At 39.4% G+C, this 14073-nt stretch overlaps 1 protein-coding gene across 3 annotated transcripts in view; it reads right to left on the minus strand.

Annotated features, from left to right (window-relative positions):
• ZPBP (zona pellucida binding protein) overlaps positions 1 to 14073 on the minus strand; it is a 114528-nt gene that overhangs the window by 80929 nt on the left and 19526 nt on the right. For all 3 annotated transcript variants that reach the window (XR_009609921.3, XM_060632085.3, XM_060632084.3), the window contains 2 exons: positions 13776 to 13925; positions 523 to 741 (listed from right to left, as the gene is read on the minus strand). Coding sequence is in view for 2 of the 3 variants with exons in the window: in XM_060632085.3 (XP_060488068.3) it covers positions 523 to 741; positions 13776 to 13925 (369 nt within the window). In the remaining variant the exon portion in view is untranslated. The remainder of the gene's footprint in view (positions 1 to 522; positions 742 to 13775; positions 13926 to 14073) is intronic.

A 14073-nucleotide genomic window follows, 5' to 3' on the forward strand; every position in this document is an offset into this window, starting at 1 on the left:
GATGGAAAGGGGACGGAGTCAATTGCCATGGGACCCAGTAAAATACACCGACAGTTATTCCAAAGTGCTCATTCATCAACAAGCCCTTTATATAAGTCTAAAATCAATTCCTCGAAATTCATTGAAATTTCCAGAAAATACTGGGCCTCCACTCTGTGTTATTAGGAAAAGCACTGTAAGCTATTAGAACAGTCCCTCTGATCTATATTAACTCTTCTTATTGCACTTAGATGCTTTTTGCAAATTAAATCCTGTAGTCAAATATCAAGATAGGCATTTCCTTATACTAACTCCATTCTCTAATAAGTTACCATAGCAAGGTTTAGTTATTTGAGAGTGCAAAATTTTCACTGAGCACGTAAATCAGTAGAATTTTATTTGGGGGCCTATCAGAACTAAGCCAGAGTAGAGAACATGAAAAGTATTCAAATCTATAACATTTACATTCTAAAAATGTTGTTGGTAATTCACATGTCTTTAAAATTTGCTATTCGTTTTCTGTAAAGGACTGTGTTTACTTACCTGAAAATGTAAAGAACAATTCATTCTGCAAACCAGCTCTTTGCATTTTAACATGATGGCATTCAGACTTCAGTAAAGAAACCTCACATGAAAGGTCAAGAACCAATTTGCTTAAAATCTGAAGAAGTTTCTTCTCAAAAGAAATATTATAAATACTATTGCAAGGAGCTGCATGATATCGAGCCGTGAACTGGTAATAATAATGAGGCTCACGATAAGCTGTAAAAAATTAAACAGAATAACACAAAAGCGGTTATTTAAGCAATTCAAATGCATTGCAACTACTCAAGAGAAATCATTACTTGGAATAAGTTCATAGTATTTTTATATCCATCCTGAGGAAACTGAGGGATACGGGGGTTATGTCACACTCCCATGCCTATGGTGTCAAAACTAAGATTCTAACCGAGAAACCTGCCCCAGACTCCACGCCCTTAACCAATATATTATTCTTCCTCAAACTTAGGAATGAAAGTTCTCTTAATATTCATCTTGGAATAAACTATAGTCATATAATTACCAGCTATAAGCAACAAATAGTATGTTTCTCATAAATCTACCAGTTTTATCGAGTGCCATTACAATATCTGAAATGGGGGACGTTATTCCTGCCCATTTCAATATATAACTGAAATGACACAAAAAAATAAAGATGATAAGAAATCCATAATAATTACATATATTATGTAACCACATGCTCTGACACAAAGAAATCAAAATGCAAATCAACAATTAAAATCCATCAAACACGGCTCGGAGCCTAGAACCTGCTTTTGGATTCTGTGTCTCCCTCTCTCTCTCTCTCTCTCTCTCTCTCTCTCTGCCCCTCACCTGCTCATGTTCTGTCTCTGTCTCAAAAATAAACATTAAAAAAAATTTTTTTAAATAAATAAAATCCGTCAAACATTTGAAAACAAACTACGACTAAATAACAAATGGTACATCTAATAAAGTAATGACTATTAAAAATATTATTAAAACAATTATAGTAGCAGGACATGACAGCTGGAGAAACAGAAGCCCACATCCCAATGAAAAATAACGTAAATTATTTTTAAAAAACAACCATTTATAATCTCTGAAAATGGTCCTAATGCAAGCAGAAAGAGAGAGGGGTTCCCAGAAAAAGAACGACAGTTTCCGAGACGTGTGAAAAGTTATTTTAGGCCCTGCTGGCCTAGGAAAGAGTGTAGGAACTAACAGGCCAGGAGACAGTCTAATGATTGCTGAGGGAGCATCAGGCGAGCTGACACCCGGCAAACACCCCCCACCCCCAGTAAGGTGGGCTCTGCGTGACATTCCTGGGGCACTCCTGACCGCCCAAGAACAAATGAAAGGGAAAAAACAATTTAACTGATAAGCGATCACAGTCACGCAGGACATGAGTCTCCACCAGTTTACAAGTACCTTAGTAAATGACAAGAAAAAGGCAATCCTATCAATAGCCTAATCTCCAGAAACCCATAGACTTAGTTTCCTGGAGCCCCAACATCACCCTCCTCTCCACAGTGATGTGGGAAACAAAGACAAGAAGGAAATGGTAAATAAAATTAAATTTCTTTTTATTTTATTTTTTTTTTACGTTTATTCCTTTTTTTGATAAAGACAGAGCATGAGTGGGGCAAGGGCAGAGAGAGAGCGAGACACAGAATCCGAAGTAGGCTCCAGGCTCCGAACTGACAGGATAGAGTCTGATGCGGGGCTCGAAAGCACGGGCCGTGAGATCATGACCTGAGCCGAAGTCGGACGCCCAACTGACTGACCCACCCAGGTGCCCCCAATTAAATTTCTTTATAACCCATTGACAATATTTAATGTTTCTCAAATGTTACACATATTTGTCAATAGTATAGCCCATTGACAAATATTTGAGACAGGCAGAGTAAAACATTCCTCCAATAAACTCCCAACTGTCTTAATGTTAATGCCTTCCTGGAGGGAAAACAGCCTTAGCCTGACAACAGCAAGGCCTCAGGGACATTATGAGTCCTCTTTAGCACATCGAAGTCCTTCTGGAGGCCTGTATAGAACCAGTCAATCCTCATAAACCCAGTGCAGCTCTTTCTGCCCCTGGGTCCTGTCCCCATGCTTTAAAAAAATCACCTTTTTGCACCAAAGACATCTCCGGAATTCTTCTTGGCCAACAGCTCCGAACCACCATCACTCCAAAACCGCACCAATACCAGTGACAATAAATCGGTGATAAAACTCCCGGTGCTAGTTAGTTCTGACAAATATCTCAATTAATTATGAGCGGACAGCAGTTCACTGCATTTTATTCCATCACCAGCTTTTTTTTTTTTTTTTAATTTTTTTTTTTAACGTTTATTTATTTTTGAGACAGAGAGAGACACAGCATGAACGGGGGAGGGGCAGAGAGAGAGGGAGACACAGAATCTGAAGCAGGCTCCAGGCTCTGGGCCATCAGCCCAGAGCCCGACACGGGGCTCGAACTCACGGACCACGAGATCGTGACCTGAGCTGAAGTCGGATGCTTAACCGACTGAGCCACCCAGGCGCCCCATCCATCACCAGCTTTTAAAAGAATCGACGTAAAACGTCAAAGCTGAAAAACAGCTAAGAGACGGAGTCCAAAGCCACTCATTTTGTGGACTTGCAAACTATTGGAGGGGAATGCCAAGCGACTTAAACACACTTTTGGGTGGCAGTAGGGGAGATGAGGCACCACCAAAGAGGTGAAATGCCATTTGCCTGCCAACACAATCCTAGACCAATCCACAGGCTGGTGGCTGAGGCGCCGGTTGGGGAGGAAAAAGTGTGCACAAACTAGGGCAGACTAAACATGTTCTTGTACTAAACAAAGCCAGAAGATATTCATAAACTATTATCTACTATTCTTTTCTGATAACGGAAATACTGTCGGTAGGAAGACAAACAAAAAATCTGTACACAAACAAAAACAAACCCATATTTAAAACTCCCAGTGCAGACTCAAAAGTGAAGCCTGACCCACCGCACACGCTTCAGGTACCTTTGCGGGATCTAAAGCCCTCCGAGTGCTCAGATTCTGGACCCACCAAAGCCAGAGAACTGAGGAAGCTGCTGGCCCTGGTGACTTACCCCAATTCGGGGAGACTCTGCTTTGGGAAAGATCCCCAATGTTCTCCTTACTTGTTGCTAGTAAAACCCTTCCTTTTCCTATTCTTGGCTCAGTTGTGCCTTTAGGCTCAACACCCACCAAGAGGGGAACTGAGTTTTGGGGGACATTAGGACAAAGAGAAAAGTGAAAAAATATTTATTCAAAAAAATCTCCTAACAGTCAGTAAGAACAGGGAGTCCGGGGTGGTGAACCCAGACCTTCCACCTCCCTCCCCTCTCGGCCCAGTGAGATGGAAAGCACTCCAGACTGGGAAGATGAGAATGTGGGGCGCCCTCTTCCCCAGCCCCCAGACAGCAGCCCCCCAGGAGGGGCAGGGGGGGTCAGCACTTCTCCTGCCAAGCGGAACTACCTGCTCCCGGCGGGAAGGTGCAGGTGAGTATGGCTGAGACAGCTGGGAGGGGACAACTCCCTTCTTCCACTGGCTAGCACTTCATGCCACAGACGCTCAACACTGGCTGTGGCAATGCTGACAATGCCCCCCGGGGGCCCTCGCTGCCCTTGACTGCCCTGGCCCAGTTCACGGTGAGGGGTCCACAGCTGGAGCGGCAAACCCAGGGGTCCCAGGGATGCTGCTGCTACCCCTCCCCGGCCGCCAAGCTCCTAGAGCAGGGGGGCACTCGTGTCCTCACCCCAGCTCCAGACTGCGGGTCAGGTGGGAGGATGTGCCAGGGGGCAGGAGCAGGCGGGAGAGCAGAGAGCTCAGAATCTCTTCTGGAAGGAACAGGCATCACTGGAGATAAAGTGCCAGGAAGCTGGAACCTCGGGGCAGTCTCAAAAACCCAGGAGGTCTGGGGAAAGACGATGGGGAGGTGACTTATAGACTCCTGGGGGGGACAGGTGAACTGCACGCAGGCTGCCTAGTCTGTCAGACAGCAACTCCGGAAGTCTATGCTGCAAGCAGCAATCCTGGGGTCAGAGAGAGTCTCAAACACTGACCAGGGGAATATCCCCTCAAAGGAAGGCATACTTCACTGGATCAGCCTTCAGAGGAATTTATGCCCAGGGCATTGCTAAAAAAACAACTGCTGCCATTCCTAAAACAAACTAGGGGCTGGGGGTGGGGGGCTTCACATTATGGTGAGTGAGGAGCAAACTTCATGGAAGTGATCTAGACACTTGCGAACTTCACGGAAATGATCTAGGCACTTGCTAAACAAACATCAAATAATTACAAGCCTGGGGAGGGCGGCAGGTTCCAGGCTATCTAAAAAGTCCAGGTTCTGAAAAAAATTTGAGTCAAGCAAGGAAACAGGAAAGAATGACTCATGTCCTGGAAAAAAGTAGGAAACAGTAACCACTTGCGAGAATGATCAGATGTGGTATTTAAAAGATAAAGATTTCAAAGCATCCGTTATGAATATGTTAAAATAACGAAAGGAAATTATGATTAAAGAAGGAAGGTATAATGAGAATTTCACAAAGCTAATATTTGTAAAGTTTGAAATTATAAAAAATGAACGAAGTGCACATTCTGCAGTTGAAAAATGAAAGCACTGAAAGGAAAAATGGACTCAGGGGCTCAAGAGTAGATTGTGATCTGGCAGAAGAAGGAATCGGCTAAAAGCAGTTCTTCAGATTAGAGTGAAAGAACATGACCATAGTCAGTAATCGGAATCCACACCAAAAACAAACTGTTCCGGTAAAGGTAATTATGTCATTACAAAGACAGAATAAGTGCATATTTCTTCTACTTTTTTTCCTTTTACTGATAGAAAAAGCAACTGTGTAAAGGATTTGTGTATGATGGTCCACTGGTCCCCTACACTGGGCCAAGGAAACGACTACAGGTGGTAACTTGAATACATGGGAACAAATGAAGAGAATAAAAAATGAGCGACAAAAAGGCTAGTAAGCTATAAACCTACAAACACACACTGGCTCTTCTTTCTGTTTCTGGCTTTTCAGAAACACGTAACACTATGCAAAATAAGAGCTATCTATTGATAGTTGTGTAACATTTACAAATATAACACGCATAATATTTATACCACAAAAAGCAGAGAAAAGGAATATGTATATGTAAGAGTAACTTTTCTACATCTCAGTGGAATTTAGTATAAATGTCAAGCTGACTCTGTAAGGTAGGTTAAGATGTATGTGGTAATCCTCAGAACAATCAGTAAGGAAATAAAACTCAAATACAAAGTGAAAAATCGCTACTTAAAATGCTACATTAGGAATTATTCTTTTAATTCCAAAGAATTCATGCGAAATACAGGAACGCACATGAAGCAAAAAATAAAACAGCAGAGTATATCTAATGATATAAAAATGACATTAAATGTAAAGGAATGACACTATCCAGTCAAAAATGATACTGTCTAGTCTCTTCACAGACTGTGAAACTGTATTGAAAAAGCAGTATCAACTATCTGGTGGCTACATGAGACACACTTTATATTAAAAAAAATACAAACCGATAGAAAGTAGTAACGTGAAAGATGATATACTATGCATACAGCAAACACAAGAAAGCAGAAGTGGCTATACAATTATCAGGTTAGAGAGACTTTAGAAGAAACAAACAAACAAAAAGGAACATTTTATTAGAAGGGACAATCCTTCAGTAAGACAGAACAATTATAAACATAGACACACCTAAGAACAATGTACCAAAACAAAACAAAAACTGACAAATAAAAAAAGAAACAGACAACAATTATTAGTTGGGGATTTCAACACCCACTTACAATAATAGATACAACAACTAGGCAGAAGATCAACAAAGAAATAGAAGTCCTGGGTAGTGTCATGAACAAACAGACCTAACAAGGATCTACAGATCTCCACCCAAAACAGCAGAATACACATTCTTCTGGAGTGCTCATGGCACACACTCAAATACTCAAAGATGTTGCAGATACTGCACTACAAATCTCAATAAACTTAAAAGGATTGAAATACAAGTATTTTCTCTAAAATGGAATAAAATTAGAGTAAGAGAGAAATTTGAGACACTTACAGAGACACAGAAATTAAACAATAGCATCCTAAATAACCAATATGTCAAATAAGGAAATCAAAAGAGCAGTTAGAAAATATCGTCATGGGGCGCCTGGGTGGCTCAGTCGGTTAAGCGGCCGACTTCGGCTCACGTCACGATCTCGCGGTCCGTGAGTTCGAGCCCCGCGTCAGGCTCTGTGCTGACAGCTCAGAGCCTGGAGCCTGCTTCAGATTCTGTGTCTCCCTCTTTCTCTGCCCCTCCCCTGTTCATGCTCTGTCTCTCTCTGTCTCAAAAATAAATAAACGTTAAAAAAAAAAATTAAAAAAAAAAAAAGAAAATATCGTCATATAAATTAAAATAAAGACAAAATCTATGGGATGCAATTAAAGCAGTACTTAGCAGTGTGTGTGTGTGTGTGTGTGTGTGTGTGCGCGCGCGTGCGTACATATAATGTGCTTTTATCACAAAAGAAAGATCTCCAATCAGTAATCTAACCTTTAACCTTATGGCACTGGAAAAAAATGAGAAAACTAAACCTAAAGCAAACAGAAGGAAGAAAATTATTATTATTAAGATAATAAAATTTAGAGCAGAGATAAATGGTATAGTGAAAAGAAAAACAATAGAAGCAATGAAACAAACCTAGTTTTTTGAAGAAATGAACAAAATTGATAAACCTTTAGCTAAAGTAATCAAGAAAAATAGAGAAGATTCAAATTCTCAAAACCAGAAATGAAAGAAACAGCATTACTGCAGAATTACTCTGACCTTACAAAATAAAAAATTACTACAAAGGGACACTATGAACAACTGTATGCCAATAATTAGCTTAGATAAAATAGAAAAATCCTAGAAAGACACAAACTATTAAAAATGACTCAATAAAAACACAGAAGATCTAAACAGAGCTACAATAAACAAAGAGAATTAATAACCAGTATATATACACATACATACGTACGTACATACATACATACGTATATGTATACAGAGTGAAGAAAAACCATAGTCCAGATGTCTTCACTCAAGAATTCTAGAAAATATTTTAAGAAATGTCAACAATTTTAAATTAACTCTTCCAAAATCAAAAGAGGAAGAAAAACTTCCCAACTCATACTATGAGTCTAGTATTACCCTAATAGCAAAACCACACAAAAGAGATACCACAAGAAAACTATGGACCAATGTCTTATGAGCACAGATGCCAAAAACTTTTAACAAAACACTAGAAAACTGAATCCTACAGCATAGTGAAAGAATTATACATCATGACCAAGTGGGATTTATCTATTCCAGAAATGCAAGGTTGGTTTAACATTTGGAAACCAATTAATGTAATATATTATATCAATAACACACAAAACAAAAACCACATAATTATCAGTTAATGCAGACAAAAAGCACTTGACAAAATCCAACACCCTCTCACACACACACACACACACACATAATCAACAAACTTGGAATGGAAGGAAACTTCCTCAACCTAATCAAGGGAACCTACATAAGAACTACAGCTAACATCACATTTACAATCAAGGCTAAGATGTCTGCTTTCACCACTCTTATTCAGCAAATTATTAGAAGTCCTAGTCACCATAATAAGAAAAATAAGGCATACAAATTGAAAAATAAATAAATAAAACAAAACTGCCCTCTGTGCTTATGACATGACTGTCTCACAGAGAATCTACAAAATAAAAAGATTCTAGAACTATTAACTAACCTTATGTTAAAATGGCAGGTTATAAGATTAAGACACAAGTAATAATTCATTTGCTATATATCAACAATAAGCATGTGGAATCCAAAATTTAAAACCTAATACCATTTAAAATTGCTCCAAAAAACAAAATAATATACTTAGGTACATACTGAACACATACATGAAAGAAATAAAAATAGAAAAATAATAGATGTAAGAAATGAAGAACGACTTAAGTAAATGGAGATAAACCATGTTCATGGATTGAAACAATCACTATAGTAGAGGTGCCAATTTCCCCCCAAATTTATCTATAGAGTAATTCCCATAGAAATTCCCACATGTAATTCCCATAGAAATTCCAGCAGGACACTTTGTAGACACATTCAAGATTCTTCTAAAATTTATATGGAAAGGGGCAGGCCCAAAAAAACACAAAAACAATCTTCGTAAAAATGAATAGTAGGAGAATTAGAATTACTTTACCTTGTATTGAATGGTTCTATACAGTTATAGTAATTAATTAATTAATGTGGTACTGGCAGAGGGACAGACCTATTAATTAAGGGAAGAAATTAGAGAACCCAGAAATACTCTCACAAATATTCTCAACTGGTTTTTGACAAAGGTACAAAAACAATCCATCAAAGGAAGAACAGTCTTTGCAAGAAACGAAGCTGGTGCAAGTGGATATCCACCTATAAAAAAATTAAACCTCACGCCTCACACAAAAAACAACTGAAAATGCATTAACATTAAAAGTGACATTGTCAGGCTTTAGGAAAAAATAGGACGACGCTTAATAACCAAGTTTGATAAACCAGACCTCAAGAAACTCAAATACTTTAGCTCTACTCCAAATTATAAGACATTAAGAAACTGAAGAAGACAAATAAATGAAAATATATTCCATGTACATGGGATTATAATAATCAATACTGCTAAAATGTTCACACTACCCAAATCAATGTGATTCAATAAAATCCCTATCAGAATTACAATGATGCTTCTTACAGAAATAGAACAAACAATCCTAAGACCCCATATAGCCAAAGCAATCTCAAGAAAGAAGAACAAAGCTGGAGGCATCATGCTCCCTGATTTCAAACTCTGTTACGAAGCTACAGTAATGTAAAAAGTATGGTATAGAGATACAGACCAACAGAACAGAGAGTCCAGAAATAAATCCACATAGGCAGTCAATTAATTTTACAACAAAAGAGCCAACAACATACAATGACGGAAGGTTGGTCTCTTCAAAAAATGGTGCTGGAAACTGGACATGCACATAGAAAAGAATGAAGCTGGATCACTATCTTATACTACACACAAGAATTAACTTGAAACAGATTAAAGAACTGAAGGTAAAACCTGAAACCATAAAACTCCTAGAAAAGAATATAGGTGATAAGTACCTTCGCAAGTTTTCTAACCTGACACCAAGAGTAAAAGCAACAAAAGCAAAAATAAACAAGTGTAACTATATTATACTAGAGAGCTTCTGCAAAGCAAAGAAAATAATCCACAAAATAAAAAAGGCATCCTACTGAGTAGAAGAAAACTTCTGTAAATCATGTATCAGATAAACAGTTACTATCCAAAATCTATAAAGACCTTATACAAACTAACAGCAAAAACACAAACATTCCAATTTAAAATAGGCAAAAGATCTAAATAGACATTTTTCCAAAGAAATACAGATGGTCAGCAGGTACATGAAAAAGTGCTCAACATCATTATCAGGGAAATGCACCTGTTAGAATGACTGTTACCAGCCAAAAAAAACCCAAACAAACAAAAACAAAAACAAAAAAAGTAATGAGTACTGGAAAGGATGTGGGAAAAAGAGAACCCTTGCATACTGTTTGGTGGTAAACTGGTGCAGCCACTACGGAAAACAGTACGGAGGTTCCTCAAAAAACTAAAACTGAACAACCATATGGTCCAGCAATTCTACTTCTGGATATTTATCCCCCCCCCCAAAACCACAAAAAAGCACTAACTCAAAAGGACATATGCACCCCCATATTCACTGCAGGCCGCGTGTGCATGTGCGTGGCAACACGGATGGACTTTGAGGGCTTTATAAGCTAAGTGAAGTAAGTCAGACAGAGAGAGACAAATACTGTATGATTTCTTTTCTATGTGTAACCTAAAAAAGAGAAGCTCACAGATACAGAAAACAGACTGGTGGTTGCCACAGGCAGGTAGTGAAGGGTCAAGAAATGGGTAAAGTGGGAGGCACCTGGGTGGCTCACTCGCTTAAGCGTCTGACTTCGCCTCAGGTCATGATCTCGCAGTTCGTGGGTTCAAGACCCACATCAGGCTCTGTGCTGACAGCTCGGAGCCTGGAGCCTGCTTCTGATTCTGTGTCTCCCTCTCTCTCTGCCACTCCCCCACTCACATTCCGTCTTTCTATCTCTCTCTCAGAAGTAAATAAACATTAAAAAAATTTTTAATAAAATAAAAAAATTAAAATATATATATATACCAAATGTATATACTAAAGAACTTCACATATAAAAAGATTTTAAAAGGGCTCTGATGGCTTTTGTGCCTGTTTAATATAAATTTATGTTAACATTTGTTAAAATGTGCCAAATGGCCAAACTCTATAGACTTAATAAGAAGGCTCAAATTATGGTTATACCTGGAGAACCAACTAAACTTAAACATGTTACCCTCCGTAATATTAGAATCATAAATATAAAATAGAGAAAAATAAGTATGGCTCACTTAAGTTGTAGCCTTGCCTAAATTTGCCATAGTCGTGGTACTCACTGCCTTAAAATATCTCATATTGAGTAGAGATGCTCTAACAGAAGGAAAACTAAGTGAAATTAAATCTTCACCCCCTGTAATTGGCTTGATAAAATGGGATCTCATTAACTCTATGGTAATAACTATACGGACCTATAATATATATATACTGGACCACAGTAATATAGTCCAACGTTAAGTTAAAACAAGTCTTCGAGGATTAAAACTTATTCTATCAAAACTAATTAATAAAGAGGTGATTATCCCCATTGTTTCTCCATTGATAGCCTAATTTCGTCTGTTTTTGAATTTGGAAAAAATAAAGTGTGCCTCATGGTGGAATACTACAAATACATACGTACATGCATGCATACATACGTAAAATGTGTGGGTTGTGTGTTTACACAGAAATAGATGAGAGAGAGAGACAAAAAGACACACACACACATACACAGTGGGGGCAGCAGGGAGAGGGATTTATTCAACTGTTCCATACAGTACCCTCTGAAGTAGGGAAATGTGACACAAACTCCACGATCACCAACTGAGGAGTAATCAAATCTGGAATACCATGTGGCCATTAGAAAGATTAAAGTGGATCTTTTTTTCTTTTTTTTAAGTATAATTTATTGTCAAGTTGGAGAACATACAGTGTATATAGTGTGCTCTTGGCTTGGGGAGTAGATTCCCCTGATTCATCACTTCCATACGACACACAATGCTCATCCCAACAGGTGCCCTCCTCAATGCCCATCACCCATTTTCCCCTCTCCCTCGCCCCTCCACCCCCATCAACCCTCAGTTCGTTCTCTGTATTTAAGAGTCTCTTATGGTTTGCCTCCCTCCCTCTCTGTAACTGTTTTTTCCCCTTCCCCCATGGTCTTCTGTTAAGTTGCTCAAGTTCCACATATGAGTGAAAACATATATTATCTGTCTTTCTCTGACTGACTTATTTCACTTAGCATTAATACCTTCCAGTTCCATCCACGTTGCTGCCAATGGCAGGATTTCATTCTTTCTCATTGCCAAGTAGTATTCCATTGTATACATATATCTTCTTTGTCCATTCGTCAGTTGAGGGGACATTTGGACTCTTTCCATAATTGAAATAGAACGAATTACATGATTTGTTTTAAGCACAAGAATAGCAGGTCTCCAAAGTCAGGCTTTATTAAATGAGGCTTCATCCTGCGGTCTCTGTGGAACCAACTCTGGAATCAGAATTCCTAGATTCAAATCTGAATCTCCGCCCCATTCTCACAGTGAGGCCCTGAGTGAGTCGCTTCACCACTCCGTGCCTCAGTGCTTCTGCACAAGACAGGACATGGCAGTATGCACTGCACAGGTCTGTTGCAGGACTCAGTGAGTCGAATACAAATATAGCACTTTAAACAATGCCCTAATCCCACGGAAACACAGCACTGCCTGGCACATAATGAACGCTCAGTAAATATTAGCTACACCTATCATTACTATAAACCAGCATTCATTTTAGGCATGTGTGAATATACCCTTAGAAGAGATTTCAAAGTATATTCCTTTTAAACAAGTGAAATAACAAGATGGGGAAAACTACGTAACAAAAAGGAAGTGTGACACATTCAAAAGTTTAAACATTTTTTGCCTAAGAAAGTTAACATAGTTTCTCATAAAAAAATTATGTCTTTCTTTGGATATATGGGACAGTGTTTCATCAGTGACTGAAAATCATCAGGAAACCACTAATAATTCTGCCGCGCGTTCCGCAACCCAGCTGTGACAAGGATGGTACGTTAGTTTCCCGTTGCTATTGTGACAGATCACCGCAGACGCGGTGGCTTCAAATAGCACAAATATTATTATCTTGCAGTTTTGGAGACCAGAAGTCCAAAGTGAATCTTACAAGGTGCACTCCTTCTGGAAGCTCCAGGCCTCTGCCACCTCCACCTCCAGCTCCAGCTTCTAGAGGCCTCCTGCTCTCCCTGGCCGTGGCCCCTCCTCCATCCTCAGAGGAAACCACGGGGGCCTCTCCTTCCGCCATCACGTCTCCTTTATGTGTCCATGGCCCTCGTGCCTCCTCCGCTAAGGACCCTGACGCTGGGCCTGCTCAGCGACTTCAGGACAACCTCCTCTCCTCAAGATGCTTAGCTAATCGATACCTGCGAAGAGCCTTCTGTCCGGAAAGGCAACACAGGCCCAGGTCCTGGAGATCAGACAGGTGCATCCCGGAGGACCCCAACTCCATCCACCACATGCAGGTTCCCCCGGTGAAAGGGGACATACAAGCAACCTCTGCTCACGCTGCTCTCCCGGCCACTCGAGTAACCCACCCAGCTCTCCCCATCTCATACCTCCACAGACCACACTGCTTTTAGAGAAGGATTTATGGTGGCATTTCATGCTCCCGTCCGGGGGGATGGCAATGTGCCACCAAGCGTGAAACTCAGAATTTAACAGCAGTATAAACTATAATATTGTAAAAATTTGAAAACATGATTTCCAGCCCCATTTTCACTCAGCGGTTTAAATTTATCTGCGTTCATATCAACACTCCCCCGAAGAAAACAAGGTCTGCCCTCACCACTAACACTTACGCAGCACTTTGTAAAATAGAGGCAAGTAGTAGTTTTTCTTTAAAAGACAAAAAATAAAAAAAAACAAAGTCCCTTTAAGACAAACCTAAAGATATTTAAATATTTGAAAACATTAAGAAATGTTAACATACAACTAAATGCACTTCTTACCATATATAACGTATTTTAGTTGAAGATTTTTCACAATTTCCTCCACAGTAGGTTTATACTCCAGGAAACAGGTGTAAACTCCACTCATTCCCTCCTCAAAGTTCTGGAATATAAGGCTTCCTGTGGATGTTACTTGTGTAGTGCTGTTTTCTAATAAAGGAATAACACAGTAATTAAATTACACGACGCTGAGATAAAATAACAAAATATTTTCTAAACAGAGCAAAACCATCAAAATTTACCTACAGAATCACTGAAGTTTGTCGGGGGCATAACTAGTGATTGCGTCCAGGATGAC

This window comes from Panthera onca, chromosome A2 (assembly GCF_046562875.1).
Source record: "Panthera onca isolate mPanOnc1 chromosome A2, mPanOnc1 haplotype 2, whole genome shotgun sequence".
Classification (NCBI taxonomy): domain Eukaryota; kingdom Metazoa; phylum Chordata; class Mammalia; order Carnivora; family Felidae; genus Panthera; species Panthera onca.